Here is a 25901-nt window from a genome sequence, read left to right on the forward strand (position 1 = left end):
AGCATAGCCGTTCTCCCATTAAATCTGGTCATTGTGTAACCTCACGCACAACCCAGTGTTACCCTTGCGTGTGATTGCCTGTTGCCTGATCGGAAGTGATATTGAAAATAGAAATGACAGAAGTACCTTTGAAATAGTAACTTCCCCTTCCCCTGCCCATTTAGGTGCTAAAATAGTACAGTGACAGGCAGCAGTATGAAACTCTAAGCGTTATCAGTTCCTATTAACCAACACGTGAGTATATTGCCATAGAAATTCTCCCTAGCCTGTGTTTCATGACCACTGTCCCAATCTGCCTGCCTCGACCATGCTTCTTGCCATGGTATCTTGGTCTCGGACAGAAAGTTTACCAGTTTGAGGTACATTAGTGATATTGTCGTTACCATGATGCTTCCCATGAACACGATGGAGACCCTTGGGAGAGATGCTGCAGTAGGTGTCTGATTCCGATGCTTTTCTGTTTCCCTCTCCTATCTGACACCCTACTTCCCATGCAGGCTGATGCCCAGATTTCACGCCAACTCTGCAAATAAACAAAAACTAAAGCCACCCTTTCCCCCCCCCCCCCCCAAGATCAGGGCAAAGAATGGAGTGGCTTTAGCGATTCATTTCGTTATGTTTATCTCATGAGTTGTTTTGCTGCGAATAGTTTGCCCAGCTTGAAGGCCAATAACCCTGTGAGCCCCACCAGCACCTGCAGAGAACTGCTGCTCTCAGAAGTCCTGGCAGTGCCACAGACCCCAAAGAGACGGGTGGTTGGGAAGGGTGTAAGAAACAGTTAACATGGGGTACTTGGGGGGATGGGTCCCTTTGGCACCATGAAGGTCTGTGTCCTTACAGCTGTGCTGGCTTTGCTCTCCATTCTAAGTGGGCTCAGGCCAACCCGAGTGATGTGCACTATTAGCCTGTGAATAGGAACATGAACCGCAGCTGCTTAGATGGACCACACTGGTCATGTGGAGCCATCGGGCTCCAGGGACCGAAAAGCCACTGTTCTAGGTCTGTAGCAGCATTTCGTATAATGCAATCGCTGTGCTCTGCAAATCGGCTCCATGCCTTCCAGTAGTGCCTTGAGCCCCCTAATGAGAGTGGAGTGGCATTGTTCAGCCACACAGAGAGACAGCCTCTGCCCTGAAAAGCTTGCTATCTAATAGACAAGACGGACAGGGCAGGAAAGAAGAAGCATAGAGAAGGAAAATGACTGACCCAAGGCCACCCAGCAGATCAGTGTCAGAGCTGGGAACAGAAACCAGGTCTCCCGAGTCCCAGTCTAGTGCCCTATCCACTGGGCAACACTACCTCAAAATACCCTGCAATACTTTGGGTTAAAGAGCCCCCACTTCACTAGAGCTACAACGGAGCCAGTGTGGGCTGGAGCCCCCAGGCCTTGCCTCGCTCTGTAGCCTGAAACATACTGTAACTATTTTGCATGAGTTTTGCCTTGCGCTGTCCTGGGTTTCAGTGTAAACACATCAATAAACTGCAGAGGAGGAGTTTTTCCGGAGAATCTGGCAAGCAGCAACGGGAACGTGCTGATGCGAAGTTCAATATTAATCTTTTGCAAAATGAGTGGGATAGTTTTAAGGGAAAGCCGGAAGAAATTTGAATAATGTTTCCATAGTCCGTTGCAAGCCCTCGCTATTGAAGTGAAACCTAATGGATGGAATTCAGGAGACATACCTGCTGCATCAGCATCAAAATGTGCTGCCCTGTTCAGAAAGAACTCATAAATAGCGCTGTCCCCTGATCCCGCTCTGTCACAACTGAAACCCCCAGAAGAGGTAGTGGCAGCCTCTCTGCTTGAATTTGACTGGGTTTTTAGCAATTAGCACAGGAGTTTTAGAAAAGGTCTTTTATTGTACCGGATATTTTGTTAAAATTTGGGGGAAATGATACCACAGGGTTTTAATTAACCAGGACACTAGTTGAACTCAGTGTCTTTATGTTCCCTGCCCACTGGCTCCTCCAAGCCCTGGTAAATTAAAACTACTTCAAAAAGAGGGGAGGGGGAGTTAGCCAGCTGTGGCACATTCCAATCAGAAGCCCTGACTTAAGAAAAGACAATGAATGTATCCGTCCAGGTTCTTACGTTTGCGCTCATCACTGAAACATCTGAGTGCCTACAAGGGGCCCAGCAATTCTACCCCATGGGTGGGATTGTGCTTTGTTGTGATTGCTTTTTGCACAAGAAGAGAGAGAAGCATTAACCAGAGACAACGGCTGCAAGCTGAAACGACACAAATTCTCACTGGAAATAAGAGGCGGATTTGTAACAGTGAGTTTAATTACCCACCAGAATAGCTTCCCAGGGGTTTGTGTGATCGTCTCCATCATTTTCAATCTTGGTCGAGGCTGTTTTTCTGATGCAGTCACAGGCTGTTGGGCTCCATGCAGGGACCACTGGTTGAGGGTCTGTGGGCTGTTACACAGGAGGCCAGATGGGATGTTCAGAATGGAGCAGTGGGTTTAGGAATACAGTGCACAGATATGCTCCTGGCAAAATTCTGTACCCAACCTCATGCTTGTTCTCCCAAGAAAAGCCAGAAAGAGAAGCAGCAGCTGTAATTTTTCATAAAATAATGGTACAACTTTTGTCAGGGTGACGGTGTTAACGTTTTTCCATTTGGGACTTTCAGGCACAATGACTGAACCGCAGAGTCCCCCCGAGCCGATGGGTGCTGGGGAGAGCCTTGGCGAAATAGGCGGCAATTACAAGGTATAAAAGCGATGGCCAGTCACAGACTAACGTTACGTATTGCTCCAGATCACCCTCGAAACATAACTGGCCTGTGAGTGGACTCCCGCTTACTAACGTGGAATGCTGTAGCTTGTGTGGCCAAAAAGCCCGGAGCCTTAACAGCACAGCAGTGTTTTAGCATTACCCAGTTCTGTGCTAAATCTGTTCCTTGTGTGCCAGAGCGGATCTTTCCAGCCTCCGAGTGTCACGGAGTGAGACTTTGTTCTGATGAGTTACTACTAGTATCTCTGCCAGACGTGCTGCTGGAAAGGGGAGATGCTTTCAGTAGTGTCGGTCAGTTCCAAAGAATCTCCTGGTCATCTGTTTACTGTTGTAGTGCTTAGCTTTTATTATCTGGCTGGTAAAGAAAACAGATTTTATAGCCCAGGAGAGTTTGGCTATCTTTGTCGGAAGCGTAATTCTGTCGAACTGGAGTGGTGGTAAAGTCCCGGATGATAAATGCAAATGCCACCTCGCAGGTCAGTGTTTCTGCTGTGTGTTTTGTTCCCTACGGTGTGGGAGGGCAGAGGTAACGGCTCTGCTATCACGCTGTGAATAAGGAACATCAGCTCAGCCCTTCAGCTCTTGTGTGGTGCTGCATCTCCTTTCTCCATCTTGCACTGTGAGAAGGAATAGGGCAGTGTCCTTCGGTCCCTGGGGGTTCCGCATTATGCTAGAGCAATGGGGCTGTCGATGTGTGGGTGTTGTACCCGGGGGAAAGATACAGGGTCTCCATAGGGAGTGCAGGAGTAAGAGGCACATTATGATGTGCTTGCAGCGTTAGAGTGGTAGCCCTCAGTGCAATGTCAGAAGCAGTCGTTACCCATCTTTTGAGACAGAGACCCCACTTGCCTCCTGATCGCTGTTTCCACAGGGAATCGACCCCTTACTAGCAGTCCGCACTGTCCCTCAAGTCTGCAGTGGCAAGCACACTCCCCTCAGCTGGAGGACACGGGTGGCAAGCACAATGCTCTGCTGCACTTCTTGGCCAGGGAAGCTGGGAGAGAGGAATAGACCCAGGAGACTGTTTGTGCTCTTGGGCTCACCTTCGCTGCAACAGCGTTCGGGAGACCGGGCTCATTTCTGGAAGGCTTGGACGGCTGAATGGCCTTCCCCGGGCTCTCACTGCCCCGGGCCCAGATTTCTGCTGATTGCTGGCGGCTTGGGCTGGAAAGAGGCTCCTGGGGATGGTTCTTGGGAAAGGGATGAGCTGGCACCTCTGGGGTGAGCTGTGTTGGGTTCTCAGTCCGTGGGCCCTTCTCCTGCAGTGACTCCTTTCCCAAAGGTCTGTCCGATCTTTCGCACCAAGGATTGAGTGACGCCCAAAGTGAAACTCCCAGTTTGCCATGTAGAGAGTGTACAGCCCCACATGGTCGTGAATGGTTCCATCGCAGAACCCTCTAGCTCACCCCAAGACTCTGGAATTCAGGGGTCCCGAAGCCCCCAAGGCTCTGTCTGAATTGGTCACCAAATCCCAGCCCTGGGGAGTTTTGTTCGGTTTGAGGTTTGGCTGCTGCTCAGCCCTGCAGACCCCAGGTGAAAATTAAACCCATTCCGAGCTAGTCGGGGTTAATGACCCAGGTAATAAGCTCGTGGATCTAGAGAGAGGGATGAGTGGGAAACTATTTACAAGGAACCAGCCCCTGGGGCAGGAAGCCACAGACCAGAGCAGAGTCCCGGGTGAGTTGTTAGAGTGAGCGGTGTGGATCTTGGGTCTTGCATTTGAATGGATGATCCTGAAGACAGGCATTCACTTTGTGGTCAGTGTTTCAGTCAAGTACAGATGAGGTATCAGCCTTGTTGCATTCAATAGACGCTCCGTGGTCAATACTTGGCTATTAGCTAAAACTGGAGCCATCCATCTCGCCAGAACCTGCACGTCAGAAATGAGTGATGCCGGCACTCGCCATCGGGGAGGTGAAGCGCAAAGCACATCCCCCCCTGCAGATGCAGTTTGTGAATTGGAACAAGTTGTTGATCAGGGTGGAAGGAATTCAGACCGGTCGTAGTGCTGCCCCGCTACCATGGAGTGCAATTCATATGGCTCAAACCTGCTGTGCGAACGGGAGTGGCTCCATACGGAACGGTTTGCTGCAGAACTAGGAACGCCAGGTTCATTTGTAAGGAGACTGACTAGCAAGCAAAGGCAGAAATAGGCGACTTAGACACCCAGCCTGCTTTGCTGCTGTTTGTGTTTGAAGTGTGTGTGTGTGTGTCCGTCCGTCTGTCCAGCTATGTTATCGCCAGTGCCAGGCCTGGCTTTCTGGAAGGGAAATGCCACGGGTTCCCCATGGGCGACAGAGCAGGAGGAGCAGACTTGGTGAAGCAATGGCCTGAAGCACATGTGCTGTGACTCCTCCACCTGCACATCAGAGCTTGTTTAGCTTGTCTGTGCCATCCTGGCCTGTGCTCCAGCTCCCCTTCCCGCTAGTGCCCGGCTCGGGCCAGGCTGCGTCAGTGGAGGTGTGAGAGCATCACCTCTCCTTTCAGATCACCATCTTCGAGCTGGAGAATTTCCAGGGCAAGAAGCGTGAGTTGACAGAGGAAAGTCCGAATGTGACGGAGGAAGCGTTGGAGAAAGTGGGATCGATCCAGGTAGAATCAGGCCCGTAAGTACAGAGAGCAGGTGGATGAGCCCCACAGAGGTAGGGGGCAGTGCCCTTCAAATGCAGGAGGGGAGAGGGCAAGGCTCCCCACGGCAAAGAGAGAGGGTGAGTTTCTTGCTAACAGGGCCCTTGTTCTGGGAAACACAAACCAGGCGCTGGGAGTGAAGGGAGCATGCGGCCCCAGGCAGCAGGAGACTCAGCTGGGCTGTGAAGACCCTTCCCCCAGCCCTGTGCGTGGGGCTGCCCCTAGGAGGCAGGGATCCGTGCTGTTGTGGGGTGCTCGGCTTGTTAAATTCCCTCCCTCTCTGAGGCTGCCCGCGGCAGCTGCTGCCAGGGGAACTCTCCACCCTGGTGTCGGGGATGTGCGAGACACCCTCTGAAAAACCCGGCCCCATCCTGAGCCCCAAAGCGGGAGTCCCACGCCCTGTGTCTGCGTCCCGCCCCCTCCCTGCAGGTGGCTCGGGTTCGAACGCCAGGCCTTCTGCGGGGAGCAGTTCGTGCTGGAGAAGGGAGCTTACCCGCGCTGGGACTCCTGGTCCAACAGCCACTGCAGCGACAGCTTGATGTCCGTCCGCCCCCTGCTGATTGTGAGTGGGGCCGGCGCGGAGCTGGGAGGGGGATACAGAGAACCCCTTTAAGGCGAGCCAGAGGCGTGGGGCTCCCAGCGAGGGGGTTAACAGCCCCCAGGGGTTGTCCTGGGCCTGCGGCCCCACGTTGCTCAGTGAGATGCTTCTCCTTGAGCCCTGCCCTCGAGGGGACACGCTCCCCAGGGCTATTTCATGTCAACTTAACCCCCCTCCCTTCTCATCCCCCACCATGGCATTTCCTAGGGTTACCATATTTCAACAAGCAAAAAAGAGGACGGGAGGAGCCCTGCCCTAGCCCCGCCCCTGCCCCTCCCACTTCCCGCCCCCCCAGAACCCCCAACCCTCCCACCGTTCCTTGTCCCCTGACTGCCCCCTCCTGGGACCCCTGCCCCTAACTGCCCCCCGGGACTCCACTCCCTATCTAAGCCTCCTTGCCTCTTGTCCCCTGACTGCCCCAACCCTTATCCACACCCCCACCCCCACCCCCAGACAGACCCCTGGGACTCCCACGCCCCATCCAACCACTCCCCACCCCCTGACAGCCCCCCCCAGAACTCCCAACCCATCTAAACCCCTCTGCTCCCTGTCCCCTGACTGCTCTGATCCCTCTCCCCACTCCTGCCCCCTGACAGCTCCCCCCCAGAACTCCCAGCCCCCTACCCCCTGCTCCTTGTCCCCTGACTGCCCCCTCCTGGGACCCCTGCTCCTAACTGCCCTCCAGAACCCCACCCCCTACCTAAGACTCCCTGTTCCTTGTCCCCTAACTGCCCCCTCCTAAGACCCCCCCCAACTGCCCCCCAGGACCCTACCCCCTACCTGTACCCTGACTGCCCAAAACTTTCTCCACTCCCCTCCAAAAGCCCCCCCCCGTTTCTTGACTGCCCCCTCCAGAATCTCCCTGCCCCTTCTCCTGCCCCCCCTTACCCTGCTGCTCAGAACAGGGTGTTGGGCTCTGTGCCAGCCGGACACATGGCTGAGCTCCCCTGCAAAACACAAAACCCGGTCCCTGGCCCTGCACAGGGCTGCCGGAGCGGGCTGCAGGAGGAGGAGCTGCCGGCCGGCTCAGAATGCAGGGAGGGGGGGGGGTGGGAGGAGGAAGCTGCTCCGGAGTCCAGCCCGGGACTTTCCTGCAGCCCTCCCAGCCGCTCGCTCTGCCGGGGGAGGGGGAAATCCCGGACATTGTGAGTGCTTTACAAATTCCCCCCGGACGCTATTTTTAGCACACAAAAGGAGGACATGTCCGGATAAATCCGGACGAATGGTAACCCTACATTTCCTGACTCCATTCCCCTACATAGCTCCGCCCGGAGCAAGCTAAGGGGGCTGGGGCCTGCCTCCCACCAGCGTCTCGCACGGATGTGCACGCCAGCTAGAAGGGCGGGGGCCCTTCGCACCCCTGCGTTACTTTCACCTTCGGCAGCTTTGTTCCCAGCTCCTGTCAGCAAGCAGAGCCTGGGATCCCTTGAGGTGGCACCGGGCCGGTCTGGCTCCCACCGTAACGCTCCCACTCGCTGCGGCGTGTGCGATTGTCTCAGCCCAGAAACTCAGCATCTGCCAGGCCGCCCGAGCCTCCTGCTCCGTCCAGCCGGTGCCGGCTGTGTGTGGAGGCACTTCCCGTCCTCGACAGCTGGGGCATGCAGGGTCCCTTGGGCTTCAGGCAAGCGGGGGGGGCTTGGCCGACCTCTTCACAGCAGGGGGCTGCGGCAGGTCCCTGGGGAGGGGTGGCAGGGCGGGGGGGAGCAGCTTGCTTGCTGGATGTCTCCACTGCAGGACAGCCACGACCACACAATCCACCTGTTTGAAAACGCCGGTTACAACGGGAGGAAGATGGAGATTGTAGATGACGATGTGCCAAGCCTCTGGGCTCACGGGTTCCAGGACCGCGTGGCCAGCATCAAAGCACTGAAGGGAACGTAAGGGCAGAGACCTCCCAGGCCAGCCCTCAGCTCCGGGGCAGCCTGTGTGCGACGCTAGCCCCCAAAGCGCCGCTGTTACGCTCCCGCTGAGCTGGGCACGGGCTGTACACACACTAGGAGACACACTCTGCCCCAGAGAAGTGACGTGCTGATTACAGACCTGATGCAGCGGGTGGGCGGACCGGGTGGGTGGATCGCGGGGTGAGTGGGCGGAGCACGGGGTGGGGGGCGGAGCTGGGAACACATGGTTACACAGACTAGCGCAGGTTTCAATAAATAGCCAAATAAAGACCTGCCACCCCTGTCTGAGGGGCTTGGGGTGCCTGATACAAACTGTATCCAACTCAGTGAGCAGGGGTGAAAACTCTCCCCTAACCCCCAGCAAGCCACCAAAGAGACGCAGGAGCAGAACTTGCCCCCTTTGCCCAGGTCTGGCAGCCCGCAGGGAGGGAGCCCGACAGTAATGGCCCGGAGGCTGGATGGAGCACCTCCCTGGGGGCCTGGCTACACCCAGGCTTTGCACGGCAGTAACTGTCTGGGGGGTGTTCTACCACACAGCCCCTAGTGTGGGCGCAGAGATACAGATCCCAGGTGCCTAGGGCTCTTTCCCCAGGCCTGGGGGGCTTGCACAGCTTTGTCTTTGTTTCGGAGTTGGCTGTGGGTGCTCCAGTGACAGGGCCAAGAGCCTGAATGAATCGATGGAAGAAGGAAAGCAGGGCCGCGTGCCCTGGGCAGGGGACTTTCCTGGCTGGGTTTGCCCCGGAGGCTAGGGTTAGGGTTCAGTGCTGGTCTGTTCTTGGGTATTTGCACCTTGGACACCCAGACTTTGGCTGCAACATCTCAGCCCTTCCCCATCCCCGGCCTCCTTGCCCTGCCTGACTGGGTCGGGGCGGGTGAGAACGCTTCACTCTGGGGCGGGGGGACATTCCACTGGTGCCCCAGGCTGTGGCGGGTGTGTGTGTGTGAGATTTCCTGCCTTGCTGACGCCTGCCCAGGGAGAGGGAAGTCCCTACGGTTCTGGTCCACGTGGGTGGGTAGGGGCTGGGGGCTGGTGCCCATTCTCTGCTCCCTGCTGGTTCCTGGGGCATAGCGCACACCCCTGACCTCCCCCAGACCTCCTGCCCTTTCCTGGCCGGGCACGCCACCATCCCCTCCTGGAGCTTTGGGCACCTTCCATTCTGTGCTTGCTGTGGTCTTATTTAGCAGCTGCACCATGACACCCACCCCCGCAAGGGGTGCACAGGACAGCGGGAGGCGTGTGTACATAGCGCTGCCCTGAGCAGAGTCGTGCTGATGGGGGAATGGCCCTTGGCCTCCCGCTCTGCTGGGGCAGCAGCCAGTAGACGTGGTCTTTCCGTGGATGCAAAGAGCAGCCCCCCCCGCCCCCCTCCGAGGCGGGGGCAAGAAGGACCTGGGTTTGTACTGTAGGTCCCTGCAAGAGTGGGGGCAGCCTCCCCCGGGCCTGATCTCTCTCCCTGTTGTCATTGCCACGATGGGAAATGGCTCCAGCCCATCTGGGAATGATGCTGATTCCTTTAATCGTCCCCTGGCATGAGCCGCCGACAGGTTCCCTCACAGTTGAGCACCAGGTCCAGGCAGCTTTGTTGGCCCCTGGGGGTGCCAGGCTGGCTCGGAGTGGCTCAGGCAGCCAGGGAAAGGCCCGGCCCACACAGGAAGGCGGGAGGTGCTGAGGCGAGGCACGTGCTGCCAGGCCCTGGTTGTGCCGTACGGGATCGTGGGTGGCAGGATCAGGGAACGGCGCTGATGCCCCCCACACTTTGCGACATGGGGTGAAATAGAGGGCTGGCCCGACTGGCCCCCAGGGCCCAGCGGCAGAGCTGGAGGGAGGCTGCAGGGAGACATCATCTAACCCTGCCAAGTGCAGCCCTGTCCAGGCACCAGCTTCCCCCGTCGCTCCCCCCGAGCCTGTTCCAGTCCCTGTTGCCTGGCTCGGCAGCTCAGACACGACAGGTCCCACGCTTCCCAGAAGCTGTGTCCCTGTGTCCACGGGGGCTGGAGCAGCACCAGCTCCGTGGCCGGGTAGAGCACAGCCACGGGAGAGGCGCCAGGCGCGCCCGTGAAGCAGCGAGGCTGATGGCTGGGAGCCAGGGCTGCCCCCCTGTGCCAGCAGGCCCCCGCGCTGGGGAGCTTGCCTGGAGCTCCCGTCTGCTGTGCTGAGGCTCGTCTCCCTCTCCCGCAGGTGGGTGGGCTACGAATACCCCGGCTACCGAGGCCGCCAGTACGTCTTTGAGAGGGGCGAGTACCAGCACTGGAACGAGTGGGACGCCAGCCAGCCCCAGATCCAGTCGGTGCGCCGTGTCCGGGACCAGCAGTGGCACAAACACGGCTGCTTTGAGACCAGCTGAAGGGGACCCTGGCGCCTTGTGCAGCCAGGCCCGAGGAAGAGGAGGAGGACGTGACTTCTAGCCCGTGGCGTTTGTGTCAAACCTTCTCAATAAAGCTCGGAGTTGGAGGCTGCTGTGGCCTGGCTTGTCCCGGTGTTGTGTTCACAAGTCGGCCGCTGGGCGAGGGCCGTGGCCTGGGGGCAGGTGCCAACGCAGCGGCTCTGAGAGCTGCCCTCCTTACCTCCAGCCTGGGGGGCAGGACCCCCCTGCCCAAGTGGGAGGGGGGCCTGGCTAGAGGTGAGGGGAGCCCAGGATGGGAAAGGCTGAGAACCGCCTTCTCCCTGTGCGCACCGGCCCCACAGCACAGGCTAACAGAGCTCTCGGCTCTGGGGTGAGCTTGGCCTACGTGGGCTTCCATACGCAGCTGGCCTGACAGGTCCTGCTGCTGCTAGTGGGCACTGGTGCTAGTGCGGCGTGGGAGGTACCTACGGCCCCTGGTGCGTGTTCCCAGGCATTTAACAGTGTGAACCCCCTGACCAGCGCTGCCCCCGAACGCTCCTGAGGCCAGGTAAGCCGAGGCCTCCATGACATCCTAAGGGGGGCCAGAGGAGCTGTCTGGGCGGCCAGACTCTGAACTGCTCCAGCAGCAGCGTGTGCCCAACAAGCAGCCGTGGAACAAAAGGGAGAAACGAACAATCACGCTCGTTGTTACATAACGGCTGCAGCGCTCCAAAAATAACACACCTTCAGCCGCCGCTTCGCAGAGCTCACGCTGCCTGCATGCAAAACGAGATGGCAACCCGAGCTCCTGCGGCGTGCCATTGCCGACCCAAGGGCAGGCCGGCGGCTCCAGGGGGATGTATTGTGGGCATCGCCTCCCAGCTACGGGAACGCTGCTTTGCATGATAGTAGAGAGAGGGGCTGCAAGACGCAGCCTAAAGAGAAACAGGATTGCAAAGGTCATAGCAGACACCCCCGCGTTTGCCTTTTGGTCTCGCCCTCCAGGGCAGGCCAGCTGTGTTAGCACAGCCCCTGAGTACAGAACGACGCTGAATTATTTGAGTGACTGTAGATCAGAGTGCAGCCGCTGTGGCAGCTCACAGAGCGACCGTGCTGGGGAAGGGGCCCTGTAGTGGTGGAGATGGGAACGCGGGCGGTTTGCAGAGCTCAGCTACTGACTGTCAGCCGAGGTACCTGGCTGCAGAGAATGGAGCTATTTGCATTACAAATGATCCCAGGCTGTTTTAGGATCTGACTGCCTCTCGCAAGCTGCTTGGCTGGTGTGCACGGCCTGGGGAAGTCCAGCTGGGCCAGCTGCCCAGTGTAGAGCTGTTACCCTGTGAGCAGTGTGGCTTTACACCCCATTTCTTCATAGAGAGATTGTTATAATATGATTGTGGCATAACTCAGGCATATTTTCTGCAAGTTGGGGCATGTGAGGTATCATCGGAAAGGTTGATTTACTGAATATGATTATCCTATTTGTACGCATGTATCATTTTGGTATCGGAAGTTAGGAATATTGTCCTTGCAACTATTACAAATGCGTTTACACTTGGGGAACGCCCACTAGACCATGTGCAATCAGTCTAGATTGCTGGTTGGAAGGGCCATTAGGGAAAACAATAGGTCTTTGACGATGTTGATCTCCCACCTTCCTGGAAAGCCGCCTTGGGGACACTGCAAACAGCCTTTGAGTTATGGCTGCAAGATCATGTGAGCAAGTCACTTGATACTGGACTCCATGAATAATACTAGTACTTTCCCACTGACCAGTGGTGGGAACCACACTGGAAGACAAAGGATTCCCGCCATATGTAAAACCTATTTAAGGCAGAGGAGTGACATAATCAAGGTTTGTTCTTCACTGAATCCTCGACCAAGATGACTGCTGAAAGCATCTAAGAAACAAAAACTTGTTTTTTCCTCTACAACCAGTTTGAGAAATTCATAATGGGGGAGGAGGAAGCTGTGCATATCTTCCTCCACATTGAGGGAGGGGGTGAATTTCATGAGCTTACGCTGTGCAGGTCTCTGTGCAGCGCAAGACGATACAATTTTGGGTTTACACTCCAGAGGGGATGTGCTCTTCCCACGCAGAGCTGATCTCAGAGTCTGTGTGTTTCTGCAGCTGGGCGTGTCCCTGTGGGCTAGTAAAGTGCAGTCTGACACCTGAGGGAGGGCTTGGCTGGCCTGCTTCAGCAGCACAGTGTAAAAGGAACCCAGGCTGGTGGGTCAGGCAGGCTCAGTGATACCCCAGTTCCGAGTGGCACCCTGGGGGGAACCCGTCACACACCGGCTGCAGCAGGGTCGTGCCCCCGCCTTTCAGAGCAGGGAGCTCCCTTTGGAGAGACGCGTCCCGCTGGCTGGCGGCGGAGTCCTTCAGAAGGAGGGCGGGGATAGCGGGGTGGGTACTTTCCCCTGAGACATGGTGCAGGCCTGCGATTCATCTCTTTTCTAGCAGCTGGGCGGCTCAGTGCACTGGCAGTGGGAGGAGGAGCCTTTCGCCCGAGTCAGCCCAAGGCAGAGCCACCCGAAATGGTAACTTAGCGAGGGCTGTTCTGGTTCCTCCAAAATGGGCAATTTCACTGGAGCTCGAGGTTGCCAGGCAACAGCCTCGCCTGGCAGGGTTCTCCACCCCACGTTTCCTGCCTGGCGAGCGGGCAGGTAAAGCCCGAGAGGTGCTGAGCAACCTCGATGCCCATGGAGCGCAACGTGGCACCTCACAGCATCGCATCCGCGACCAGCCTGCGGGGCAGCAGCCAGCCCAGCATGGAAACCGCTAGCGCCACGTGGGACGCCATGCGGCACCGTCGCTAACTCATCCAGGCTTGGTTTAACCACAGCGGCCTCTCCCTAGCAGGAGGGCACATCCCCTCACATCTCCTGTGCAAAGCAGATTGTCTCTGGGGGCCACAGACCCAGGCTACAGCAATGTGACTCGCTGGGGGGAGCTGCATTCATGTCAGAGACCCAAAGGAAGAAGGGGTTTCATCCAGAGCCGGTAACAATTCCACGGGCCTGCTAGTCACCTGCCTTCACTGCTTAGCTTGTTCCCAAGTTCTTAGCCCTGAGCTTGCATGAGGATCTGCTAGACCAAATAAGCAGATTGATTTCCTGCACCTGAGAGAAACAGGAAAGCAAATTACTATCTTCCGCCCTTGTGGAAATGAAGGGCGACCACACAGGGCAACAAAAGGCTCTGACGTGTTTTGAACGGTGTTGCAGCGCAAAACTCTGCTACAATATCAGTGCCTTTATCCTGCGTTTCCTTCCTCCCCATGCTTAATTTGTGTCAGGGATGAGCCCCGGTGCCTCTGGGCCGGGCGGTTCAGGGCCCCGGTGCCTCTGGGCCGGGCGGTTCAGGGCCCCGGCGCCTCTGGGCTTGCTGCACCAGTTACAAAAGTAAAAGAATTGCTTGAGCCCCAGCACCTCTTTCCTTACAAATTAAGCCCTGCTTCCTCCCCATTTCGTATTCCCCACGTATTTGACTGTCCCTGGCATGAGCCATTAAAGAGATGGTCAAAAACAACCTGTCTAGCCCGGGGAGTGTCTTGCTAGCCCAGGCAGTTCATGAGTTACCAGATATTTAAACCACATCACTCTAGTTCCCACCCACCCTGCACCCAGTTTAGTGGCAATACCGCTGAGAACGTTGACTGCTGTGCAAACCCTCTGAGAGCCTTCCGGCCCACCTCTCACGTGGCAGAAAGGGCGGCACTGAGCTCCTACGATAGGAATTTTTCTCACTGGGTGGCTATAGCACATGGGGCAGGGAACTGGCTCTTTTCTTGCTCACAAGTCTTACGCTGGTATAACTCAGTCACATTAGTGGTAGAGAAGGGATTCAGGTCGTTGGTTTCTAGATGGAATCCCTGAGAAGTTTCTGTTCCCAGCACGGACACGACTTTGTTTGCTCACTAGTGACTTGTATCCAAACAAAGGTCGGCATCGGAAAGGCAGCTTTCCCGCCAGCCCTTCCAGGATGACATGTGCATGCAATTGCTTTTGTTCAGGGGCGCCCGCATGGATGCGTTTCAGGTTTATTTCCACTGACCCATCGCCTTGGCTCCATGCAGAGGTGCTGAACTTCGGGAGTTGCTAGGCTGTAGTCAGAGGCTAAAAAGGAGTTGACCGAGAAAAAGAAGATCACGTTACCCAGCATGAGGCATAGTTACTATGCTTCCTAGGCTGGTTAGTTATAAGAAGTGTTTTTTTAAAAAGAAATTGGCTGTACAGTGGCATTACAAGGGGCAGCTGTTGGAATATACTGCGCTGTATGGCCTTCAGTCCTGAAGAATCCCAGTGTGTTTCACCCAGTGTATGTCTAGCGCTGCTGACATGCAGCCCCTCGGAGGCAGAAGGGAAAGCCGCCTGTATTCTGCAGACCCGACTCTAATCTTCCTTACCCAGTGGTCCTGTAGCAGTGTGACTTAATGGCACTACTCCAGAGTTACACCAGTGTCACTGAGATTAGAATCTGGTCCGTGGCTTTGTTTTGCATCCTGGCACAGAAAGCACTGGAAAGTCTCCTCCTTGTCCTAACACACAGCACGCCACAGCCATCTCTGCCTGACTTGCATGAGTGAAATGTGCTCTCGGCGCTCTGTTTAAAGCATTACATACACAGCTTTCTCTTTCTGCTGAAAGTAATGACGTTGGCAACAGCAGACATTTACTGTTTGTTTGAAAGGCCCAGTTATTTACTGTGCACGCAGCCGGCCGACTTCAGCAATTTTTGTACTTCTAACTGTGGGGCGGGGACGTCCGTTTGTTACAGGGATAAAGTCTCTGGCTCCAAAAATCCTGAAGCAGGGCTGGCTGTTACATTCTTTGAAAGCGAGGGTCTAGGGCCTGGCCTGCGTTCGGCTGAGGCATGCAAACTCTAAATCTCCTGGCCAACACACCCAACAAAGCAGGCCGCTCCGAATGTGAAAGCTAATGAAATCATTCTACAGCTGGGGGTTTAGCGAGACAATGGCTCTGGGAATCAGCTGACCTTCGTTTTCATTGAGCTTTTATCCAGCATTCTCCCTTTGTCTCAAGCTTTACCTGTTTTGTAAATAGTTTTGGCACCATTCTGCTGAGGCGCGGTATAAATTCTGCCGCTCGGCCCCAGCCCCTTCACTGGCTCAAGCGGGTACTGGTATAACTGGTAAGAATTTTCTATTTATTGTCCTTCTTTTGGTTTTGGATTTGTTTCCATTGCAATCCAAACCCGCATAGTCTGAAGACGAACCTACCGTCCATAGCATGAATGCAATCAAGAGATGCCCGGGTGTGTACGTCCAGGAGGGTGAGAGGATACCAATAATAAGAGAGGATACCAATGTTTTGATCGCCTACACTGACAGTGATTTCATGACTGGTCAGGAGCCTGACCCTTATTTCATTGAATTTTAGCAGGGATCACGTAACAGAGTTTACTCAAATGTGATGGCTTTGAAAATGCCTCATGTTTGACCATTACTGGGCACGAGTTTCTTTCCGGGGAGACTGTGCCGGGCAGGGCAGAGGAGGAGGCGTTGCCGCTCCATCCTGCACGGTGAGGCTGTGCGCCGCACGCCATCTGCCGCTACATTGGTGCCAACCGGGGAAGTTGGGATGTGTCTTTCCCAGACACGCAGTCCCGGCTGCCCTGCGGATTAGGCTCTCTGGGGGGTTAAATTGCTGAGGTGGGTGGTGGAAAAAGCTTCAGAAACTTGAACTGCATTAGCCAAGCCCTTAAATGGTTAGGCAAAGCCCATGGGGCTTGCCCCTCCTGCATTGCTGTTAATATTGTTTAGGCCAAAATTCGGAGGGTCTCGTGCAAGCTTTCCTCAGGCCAACTGCAAGTCGATTTCACTGGAGTTTGCCTGCGTAAAACTGGCCAGCGGCTGACCTCCCAGCCGAAACCAATGGAGACTTTGTACTGCTTGACGGTGCAAGATGGGCCTGGACTGGGCTTTGGCCCCAAACCATAGCAAGTCAGTGCACAGACTGTCACTTCCTTACTCTGCCACGGAGTCAGAGACTCATGGCTGAAGAATACAGGACTCTGGCTGATGTGGTACAAAGGCTGGAGAGTCCCAAAGGGAAAAGCCAGTCCGTCCCCGCCCAGGGTCCCACTGCGCTGCCCTTGTGACTCTAATGGGGGGTTAGCACACTCCGTTGTTGGGCAAGCGCTAATTACCCTTCTACAGAACCAACAATATAACAGGCACTTGCCTCCAGCCTTTCCATAGCGTGCAGGGAGCCGCAGTTTGTAGTCTTTGCTCCCACTGCGATTCCTTTGCAGCCGGTTTGTATGGTCTCTCTCCCCGCTTCAGATGAATCATTGTATTCTAGGCAAACCCAGAGCTTTAGCACAAATTCCAGCACCAGGGACTTCTTCCCATCACAGGGATACAGTTCAGATGGGTGAAGGAGACCCTCCAGCACCGCTGGTCCTGCTCCACCTGGATTCAAGGGAAACCGTGTTTAGAAACCCCCAGTGTTGGTAATTCTAGTGGGTTCCTCCGGCGTTTATTGGCCAATCAAGTGAAGGGAGAGGATTGCCGTGGAGCAGTGGGCTGGGGGGGATGGGTGCGTGTGTACGAACCCAAACAGAATTCCGGTTATAATGATCAAGACCAACGTTTAACTGTCTGAATTTCCCTCCCAGGCTCTCAGTTTCACAATGGCGTCAGACCATCAGATGCCAGCCTCTAAGCAACAGCAAGCCAGCTCCAAGGTCAGTATGTGCTTTTCTTTACGCTGTGCAGTGAGTGCTCTGTGCAATAGCTGGGTTTGCACCGCGAGATGGGCCCAAGCAACATAGACGAGTGTGTGCATGAAAGTGTGCAGGCGCGGATCCATTCCCCCAATTCCATGCATGCCAGGAGGTGCTCTCCTCTCTTTGAGGGATCAGGCTGGAATATGAACGGCCAAGCTGCTTAGAACGCCCTCCCCTAGGCAGCAGCTGCTTGCCCTGGTACCTAAAAATCCCCTCTGCCTTTCATATAGCAGCTAGGAATGTTGTAGTGACCTTGCAGCCGGGAGGCTCGGCAGCGCCCCCTGAGCCCCAGGGCCAGCCCATAATCAGCCGCTTAGCATGCATGGCAGCACTGAATGCCATCACCCCCCGAGGCTCTCCGCCAGGATGCAAAAATCCAGAGCTATGGGACAAAATAAAGAGGCTTCCCCACTCCAGCTACTCCCAGGTCAGTAGTATGCAGCTGTCCAAGGGGGCCTCATAGTAAAGCGTGAGAGCAAGTGGCCTATTGAACAGCCATTCCTAGGGGGGGACCCCCAAGGGAAACTCTCTAAATCCTGCAAATTATCCTAGAATCAGCCAAAGCCTCTGCACGAACAGCAGCAGCGCTTTGCAAAAAGTAATTCCTAAACCTGCCTGTACGTAAGGAAATGGGACCGTGTCCCAAGATTAGCTCTCTTGGAGCCCGGGCCTGTGTCAAACATTTCCTTTGATCTGTACCCTGGTGGATCCGACTTGCCATCCCCAGGAGAAATACCAGGAAGGGGGGGTTTCAGCGGGGCTGGGAGGGGGGACAAGGTGGTGTCAGAACTATTCAGGGTTGCTAATTCTTGTGATTTTACTGCAAGTCTCCCGGGGGTGTTTGGTGTTTACCTTTAAGGCCCCAGCTCCTAGAGCCTCCCACCTCACAGGGTCCTAGAGACCGGGCTCCAGCCTGAGCCCAAATGTCTACACTGCCATTATACAGCCCCTTGGCCCGAGTCAGCTGGCATGGGCCAACCCCCCAGTGTCTAACTGCCGCATAGAAAAGGTGGGACCTCATGTGTTAGATCAAGTCCTGTATGTGGGAGGGGGAAAGCCCCGACCTCACATTACCCTCATCTTGGGACCCAGGGACTCCGTTTGTGACCTCTGTGACTTCAGGGCAACGATCCTGCTCAAGTCGGCGGGAGCCTTCCCCTCCTTCGGGGCCTGATCCACCCCCTGCCGAAGTGGCTGGAAAGGCTGCCGTTGACTTCAGTGGAGCTGCCTCATCCTGTTTTGTGTGCAGACACAACAGATTTTCCTCTCTCTGCTCCACTGACCCGGCAGAGCCCGGCTCGCTGGATGGTGTGTTAACACGTAACGCCCGTCCCTAAGCCCCTGTTCATTTCGCTGGGTTGAACTGCATTGGGAAGGAAAGGTTGCCACAGTTGGAGTGATTTAGATCTGTGACTTGAAAGCAAATTGTTGAGGAGGCTCAGGCAAATTTGAAAACCCAGCCCTAGCCGATCATTTCATTGTGAAAAATGGGCTCGGCTCGGGGCACCTGGGTGCTGGGAGGACGTGGGTGAGTTGGGGAATTCAGAGAAGGGCAACACCAGTGACGGAGGTTCATGGTAAATGGGCTAAGTTGTGCCTGCACTGAGTTCACTAAAGATAACAGAGTTGGACCAGGGCTGAATTTGGCCCAACATTTATAGCTTTGGGCAAATAACAACCAAAGAGACATAGAACACTCTGCAGGGACCAAGAGCGAGGAGCAGGTTCTTCGGGGTAGTTTGTAACTCAGAGAAATGGAAGAAACCAAAGTTCAGGATGGGTATCCAGAGCCCTCCCCCAGGGCCACGCTGGGAGTCACTTAGCCCTTTTAAAGGAGCCTGGGCCAAACACTTGAAGATGCAGGGAAGAATCTTGCTCTGGCTGAGGGACATGGGCTGAGTGGACTGGTGTAAATGGTGCTTTTCCAGCTCTAACCTCCACCGTCCTGGGTGTGAACAGAATTGACGGGGCTGCCAGAGTCTCTCCTCCCTACACTGACGTAGAGAAATCACAAGGGAACGTACTGTAGGGAACAGTCCTGCACAGACCCCTGTGCTCGTGGGTAGGATGGACGTCAGGGCTTCAACCCCCCTTTGCTAAGCTGCTGTTCTCCTCTCTCTCTCTGGGTGTCAGATTGTCGTCTTTGAGCAAGAGAATTTCCAAGGTCGCTGCCATGAACTTAACGCAGCTTGTTCCAATTTGAAGGAGGCCGGAATGGAGAAAGTTGGCTCCATCCTGGTACACTCTGGACCGTACGTATCTTGCACGTGGGACGGTGGGAATGAAAGCACGTGGGTGAGTCTGGGCCAGTAGGTGTGTCAGGCAGGGGCAGTTGTGATAGTGACTCAGAAGCAACAATTCAGTGTAAAACAAGATCAACTGAAGAGGTAAGTTACTGAATGGACGTCCCCCCCGGGCTTCCTCAGCCTGGAGAGGTCCCAGCAGTTGAGCCTCTGGGTGGAATTACGGAAAGAGACCCCCTGGGCACCTCCCAGACTGACAGGTGCTGGGCCAGACTCAGCCCTCCTTGGTGCCCTCGTGAACAAATTCACTCCAGTGGTCTCACACTGGTTTTACACCAGGGTACCTAAGAGCAGGATTTAGCTAACTCTCTTAGGGTGTGTCTACACCGCAGCTGGGCGCATGCTTCCTGGAGCAGGTAGACAGACACGTGCTAGCTCTGCTCAAGCTAGTGGGCTAGAAACAGCAGCGTAACCTGGACAGCACAGGGGCTGCTCGCGCTCGGTGCCCAAGTACATACTGGGGGCTCCAGGCAGGTTTCTGCTCAGGCAGCTAACCCAAGGTGCCACCTTGTGCCGCTGTGGCCATGCAGCTGTGTGTGTGTGTGTGTGTGTGTGTGTGTGTGTGCACGTGCAGGAAATGCAGTATAGTTGTAGCAATTCGGCTTGATTTTCCTGCTGTAGTTGGCCAAATTTACTGTGTGTTTTGCAGCGAGTAGCTTCCTGCCCTGATCATTTGTCATTTCCCTCAATGGTTGATGGCCTGGGGCTGCACATATGACTTCAGCTGTCTGTGCTGCGCCCCCCCCCCCCGCTGCCAGCCATAGCGAGAGTGAGATGGAGATACAGGCTCGCTAATGGACACGAGGCTCCGTAACCTAGTTGATAAAAACCCAATTCTCAGCACAACTCTTTGTGAAAGCTCAGTCCTGGGGCCAGTGAAATCCTAGGGCCTGGAAAATCCCACCTTCTGTGCCCAGGATTTCCTCCTGCAGCATGAACTCCACTGAATAGCACTGACATCCTGCAATAAAGACCCCCCGCTTCTTATAAGAGAGGAGGAATTCCAGGGCTCCCGAACTAACGCCGCCATTAAGCTGGCTCCAACAGCTCCATTTCCTTCCCTTGCAGGGGCAGGGAATGTGCCGTTGTTCCTGCCCCGCTATTGCGCAGCTCTTCAGACCCTTCTGTTTTCCTTGTTTACATACAACCCCCCTGCGCGCTTGGGGTGGGTATCGGCTTCTCTCTTTCTGATCAGAGTCGGGCAGGGCTTTGTGAAGACAGGGGTCTCTTCGGAAAAACAATCTTACCAAGAGCTACACAGAGAGAGGCCTCTCCCTTGCTTTCTCCTGACAGTTCATAGAATCATAGAATATCAGGGTTGGAAGGGACCTCAGGAGGTCATCTAGTCCAACCCCCTGCTCAAAGCAGAACCAAGCCCCAGACAGATTTTTATCCCAGTTTCCTAAATGGCCCCCTCAAGGACTGAACTCACAACCCTGGGTTTAGCAGGCCAATGCTCAAACCACTGAGCTATCCCTCCCCCCCCCCGTTCAGTCGTCTCTGCCCCCAGTTCAGTCGTCTCTGCCCCAAACAGGAGCGATGAAGCGGAGCCACACTCCGCACAGGGCAGGCTCCTTCCCCAAGTCATTGGGAGCAGGCTCCTTCCCAAATCTGGCCCTTGGGAACAGAGTTCCTTTTCCAAAGTCACAGCCCTGAGGCCAACGAATGGAGGTCAGTGTGATGGCTACAAAGTGGGAGCACACCCATTGCTGGTGGAGCTCGCTCGCTCGCTGTCCCTCTGTGCCAGGAGCCTCGTATGTGGGTCAGGAACAGGATCTCTCTAAATCTGCATAACACCCCTGTTCTGTAGATCCCTGGGACAGCTCCTGTTGGGGGTGCGGGGGCTGCTGGGCAGGCTTTGTGTTCTTTGGGGAGCCAGGATACAGTGGGCTGCCTGCCAACACATGCTCCTTGCTGGTGGTGCTGGTTCTGATGGATGCCTATGCACTGCGCCTGCCAGAATTTGGCCCATAAGTAACAATATGGAACAAGCTGCACCAATCAGCAGAGTCCCAGGTGCCTGGCGTGCTTAAAAGCAGAGAATTGCAAGCTGTACCATACCTAGACTTATCCCCGACTAGCGTTTTAACATAGAGAACAAGTGCACTTCAGTTTCTTGATAACACCGTGACACGTTAGGTCTTTCAAGTTCATTATTTCTACACAGCTGGAATAATAGTTCACAATGACCAGGAAATGATGTCCTCTGAACTTGCCTATATCTGCAGCTAGTCTCTTCCATGGTCTCTCTGGTAGAGGTGTTTGTATGCTGTATGGCTCAGTATCGTCTCTGAAGTTGATTTGTATTCGATCTCCTTCCCAAAGTCCAGTATCGCCAAATATTCCATTGACTTCTTCCACCTTTCTCACTAGGCCTGTCATGGCTGCCACACCGCCCCTGAGAAAGTTGTTGGTCTTTGATCCTTTGATCCAATCACTCTGAATGCAAAGTTTTTGTCTTTGTATATTGTTTCCATGGTGAACTGGCCCATGCAGTTCAGAATCCCTCCAGGGCTAGTCTGAGTTCTGAGCCAGGTGACTTCAGCTCTGGGAGGGCTTGAAGGTGACTGTAAGTCCCTTTTGAGATGACTGTAATGTCAGCTCCTGAGTCAATAGTCTTGCCATGAATATTCAGTTTCATCTCCAGGCAGGTTCTGTGTCATCACAAGTGATAGATCCCAGAAACAATGACTCTGGATTGTCTGTAATATGAGTCAACTCCCTGACTGCTTTGGTGTGGCAAACAGCTGCAAAATGTCCACATTTCATGCATTTATTACACCGTGTGCCTCTGGTTGGACATGCATCATCACTTGGGATGCAACTTTTTCCACATCTTGTGCATGTAGACTGGAATTTGTTCCTTTTAGCCTGGGAGTTCTCTGCTCACCTCAGGGGTCTTATAGTAATGGCTTTTAGCACTCAGGCTGCATCTGTTAATGGCTTCTAAGGTAGCTTCTTGTTTTTCAAGTTTGGCAAGTTGCTCTTGGTTTTGCTGTCTCACCAGCTCAGACAGCTTTGCTTTCTATATAGCTGGGGCTATTGTTAAAACTCTCTTCAGTTGTAGCTGCTGTGAAAGCAATAACCAGCCTGTGTCTGATATTTTCATGTTTTTCATTCCCCAAAATCACAGTTTTCAGCCAATGTATGCAGAGCTCTTACAAAACGTTCAACATTTTCCCCTGGTTCTTGAATTCTCTGGTAAAAACATGCTTTCATAAACCACATATAAAGTATGCATCAAATATAGCCAGAACCCTTTCATAGTCATCTTTGTGGCTGTCTGTCTATAGTAAAGTCAAAATATTTAAATATATGCTGTCTGCTTCCCCATACTATAAATTAAAAAAGATACCTCTATATCTCCAGTTTCTTTGTGGCATTTGGTACCAATGCAAAATATTGCAAAACATTGTTTCCTCTGTCCATTATGAATGTTTGTCTAAGCTGAAGTTCTCTGGGGCATTGGAGAGTGGCAGCTTGATGAGATCCTGCAACCTTTGTTCCTTGGGTTTGCAACTGTTGTAGCTGTTTTACTTCTGTTTCTGTTCTTAGTTTACTTCTGACACCATGTCATGCTTCCGTACCAGATACGGATAGGTTACAGAGCTTGCTTATACATACCAGATGTGTTCATCATATGATCCTTTAATGTCCTGTTGGGTATAGCTAAAGTTAGCTTAAATAAGGTATTTTACACACATTGACATTGTGGCAGAACAGTATAATACTGGTTAGTGTTTAATTTAGAGAATAGTGTGACACACCCAGGATAGTAAATATATACCCAGGAAGCCAATTGAGTCCTCCAGGCAAACAGCAAAAGGGGCGTTTCTCTGGCCGTCTGCTGAGGAGCTGGGGGATGGTTCAGAAATGGAAGTTTCTGGTGCTTTGCCCATCTATCTCCAATGTTTGTACTTTGTTCTTTTCCAGCTGGGTTGGCTACGAACAGGCAAACTGCAAAGGGGAGCAGTTTGTGTTTGAAAAGGGCGAGTATCCCCGCTGGGATTCCTGGACCAACAGCCGGAGGAGCGACACCATTGGCGCCCTGAGACCCATCAAAGTGGTGAGAGTGCTTGTGTCAGACACCGGTCAGTATAATCTGGTCAGGCAAAGACCTGATCATGAGCCTCTTCTGGGGTCCTCTCAGACTGAGAGCTGGAGCCAAAATCCTGGACAAAACCAGCTGTTCTGAACTTTAAAAAAGGCAAGTCATTGTGTCCTCCAATGCCTGCAGCTCCTGCAGTCGCCATATTTGTGAATATACCTGTGCACAGATCTCCACTGAAAAGTTGTATGTCCATAGGGAAATAGGAAATGTCCTCCCAGGTCAGACCAGGCGCTATCTAGGCCAGTGTCCTGTCTCTGACAGCGGCCAATGCCAGATGTTTCAGAGGAAGGTCTGAGGGAACCCTAGAATGGGCAGTTATGGGGCAACCTGCCACCACCAAAGTTTGTTGGTGAACAGCTAAGGAGGATCATGATCCACGTCTGCTCACGGTCAGCATTCCCCCTCCTGCGAGCAGGCAACGCTCCTCCTGACGAGGCTGACCTGGGCCCACTCTCTGTGCCCTTGAGTTTTGTTTGGAGGCTTGAGCCGTCTTCTCCGACTCCCTGATAACTTCCCTGGAAGGTGCCTGGCCCCATGGCTAACGCTGACCCCGCATCTCTCCTCTCTTCAGGACAGCCAGGAACACAAGATCGTCCTCTATGAAAACCCCAGCTTCACCGGCAAGAAGATTGAGATCATAGATGACGATGTGCCCAGCTTCCATGCTCATGGCTACCAGGAAAAAGTGTCATCTGTGCGCGTGCAAAGTGGCACGTAAGTACCTGGGGCGGCAAGTCCACATGACCCTGTTAGTCTCCTTTTCCCTGCGATCTAGGAACTGAGGGACAGAATCATCGATTGCATCACATTCTGTCCCTAGAGCCCGAATTGTCTCCAGTTTAAGGTGTCGCCATACAACACCCTAACCCAGGTGGTTAGACTCCAGGCACAACTGCTGTCCTGCAGTCAGCATCTCTGCTGCTCAGCCCTCTGCTCTGGGCCCGGAGCTGAGCAGGAGAACACAAGTTGCTAGATAGGGCTGGAGAATAAACAACCTTTTGCCCTGATGCACGGAGCCTCCTGAGGCCAGTGAGGTGTGTGAGGGGGTCAAGGATCAAGTGCCCTCGCCGGACGGAGCAGGGCAGGAGGGAAGCTCCCAAGCGGGGTCAGCCCCAAGGCAGTGACTCCTCTGGGCTCTGGAAGCCCTTTCACTCAGAGGCTTTGACTAGAGCTTTAATGGCTCTGAAGCAGAGGGCAGTGCTGGCCGATGCAGTGGTGCTAGAGAGAGCCCTCGGGGCACATCCCCTTGCCCCAGCCAGGCGAGGAATGGAGTTCGATTCGCCACCCACAGGGCAGAGTGGGGCAGGGTTCCCTGTGTGGGAGGAGACGCCGGGTGGGTTTCCCTGATGCCTGGGTTCTCCCAGTCTCTGACTTGGCTGGGCTTTCCCTTTGCAGCTGGGTTGGATACCAGTACCCCGGTTACAGAGGCTACCAGTACCTGTTTGAAAAAGGCGACTATAAGGACAGCTCAGAGTTTGGTGCCCAGCACCCCCAGATTCAATCCGTCAGGCGCATCCGGGATATGCAGTGGCATCAGCGAGGGGCCTTTCACCCCACCAACTGAAGCCCCCCACCCCTCCCCCCCCGAGTGCCCGGAGGAGAAGGAAACCAGAACCAGTTTTATGTGACCTGCTGCTGTTTCCCGATGGCCTCGCTCCCCAACATGCCACTGCGTGAATAATGCTGCGCTGCTGCTGCTGAAGCAACGGAATAAAGCTTTGAGTTTCAAACGCTCGATCGCGTCCGGCACCTTTTTTCTCGGGGGTGGGGGTGGGGGGGGTTAAGACACTTGAAATAATTCTGTGTTTGTACTGGGGGACGTGCTGGTGGGGGCTGCTAGTTCTGAGCTCCTCAGAGCCCCTGTGCTCCTCTGAGACTCCAGGGTGTGGAGTGGAGGCCCAGCATTCACAAAGGGCAAAGGCTCTTGTCATTATACACCCCCCACCCCCTGCCCTGAGAGCTGGGTCAGTTCCTCCTCCCCCCCGCCCCCTCCCCCACAGGCAGCAGTGACTGAAAATTAAGACTAAAAGGCAGGGAGCCAAACCTCCACCCCCCAGCCAGCAGTGATAAGCCAGGAAACCAAGAACTTACAGCTATTCCCTCCAGGGCTCTGAGCTACTGAATTCGATAGGAATCCGGAACGGTGGCCACCGTTTGTCCAGGACTCTGCAGATTAACCGGCCTGCGCGATGCCCTCAGACTGGTCTGGTGTTTGGCCTGCCACGGTTTGGGCCCGAAAGCCCTGCCATGGGGCTCAGAGTGGTACAGGAGGGTGCATTTCAGTGGGAAGAGGGTGAGCCACCCCTAGAACGACCCTGGAGCATCTTCCTGCTAGCTAGTGCCATAGATATGCAAGCCAGGGTTGGAAGCCAGGCCAGATTCACCTGGGCCATTGATGTCAGGGCCTGCACGAGGGAGGAATTTTGCCCTGTCAGTCAGTTAACCTAGTAACAAAATCACATTGCATTAAATAATATTATGAAGTTGAGAGAACTAACCCCTGTAGTGGCTCCATCAGGAAGTGCGGCCAAGCAAGACTTTT

At 54.5% G+C, this 25901-nt stretch overlaps 2 protein-coding genes across 5 annotated transcripts; both read left to right on the forward strand.

The window, feature by feature from the left end:
* Nucleotides 1-71: 71 nt before the first annotated feature.
* CRYBB3 (crystallin beta B3) lies at nt 72-10324 on the forward strand. Of its 3 annotated transcripts, none has more exons than XM_024101514.3 (6): nt 72-1781; nt 2637-2716; nt 5228-5346; nt 5798-5930; nt 7701-7843; nt 10047-10324. In XM_024101514.3, exons 2-6 carry the CDS (start codon nt 2642-2644, stop codon nt 10210-10212), a joined length of 636 nt encoding a protein of 211 aa, XP_023957282.1. In that variant the 5' UTR covers nt 72-1781; nt 2637-2641; the 3' UTR covers nt 10213-10324. The 3 variants fall into 3 exon arrangements, with proteins under 3 accessions (XP_023957282.1, XP_065424949.1, XP_065424950.1); XM_065568877.1 differs by lacking the exon at nt 72-1781 and adding an exon at nt 1788-2275; XM_065568878.1 differs by lacking the exons at nt 72-1781; nt 2637-2716 and adding an exon at nt 2741-3216.
* A 4269-nt stretch (nt 10325-14593) lies between these two features.
* Nucleotides 14594-25093, forward strand: CRYBB2 (crystallin beta B2). Of its 2 annotated transcripts, XM_005298505.5 has the most exons (6): nt 14594-15346; nt 16835-16903; nt 19079-19197; nt 23182-23314; nt 23931-24073; nt 24755-25093. In XM_005298505.5, exons 2-6 carry the CDS (start codon nt 16850-16852, stop codon nt 24921-24923), a joined length of 618 nt encoding a protein of 205 aa, XP_005298562.1. In that variant the 5' UTR covers nt 14594-15346; nt 16835-16849; the 3' UTR covers nt 24924-25093. The 2 variants fall into 2 exon arrangements, with proteins under 2 accessions (XP_005298562.1, XP_023957278.2); XM_024101510.3 differs by lacking the exons at nt 14594-15346; nt 16835-16903 and adding an exon at nt 17193-17372.
* The last annotated feature ends 808 nt before the right edge of the window (nt 25094-25901 follow it).

Source organism: Chrysemys picta, chromosome 15, assembly GCF_011386835.1.
Source record: "Chrysemys picta bellii isolate R12L10 chromosome 15, ASM1138683v2, whole genome shotgun sequence".
NCBI lineage: Eukaryota > Metazoa > Chordata > Testudines > Emydidae > Chrysemys > Chrysemys picta.

Coding starts and splice junctions, on each gene's coding strand:
- CRYBB3 (XM_065568877.1), top strand. CDS start 2,068: ATGTATCCGTCCAGGTTCTTACGTTTGCGCTCATCACTGAAACATCTG. Junction 2,276..2,636: donor TAAGAGGCGGATTTGTAACA/GTGAGTTTAATT, acceptor TGGGACTTTCAG/GCACAATGACTGAACCGCAG. Junction 5,931..7,700: donor CCGTCCGCCCCCTGCTGATT/GTGAGTGGGGCC, acceptor TCTCCACTGCAG/GACAGCCACGACCACACAAT.
- CRYBB2 (XM_024101510.3), top strand. CDS start 17,268: ATGGCAGCACTGAATGCCATCACCCCCCGAGGCTCTCCGCCAGGATGC. Junction 23,315..23,930: donor CCCTGAGACCCATCAAAGTG/GTGAGAGTGCTT, acceptor TCCTCTCTTCAG/GACAGCCAGGAACACAAGAT. Junction 24,074..24,754: donor GTGCGCGTGCAAAGTGGCAC/GTAAGTACCTGG, acceptor TTCCCTTTGCAG/CTGGGTTGGATACCAGTACC.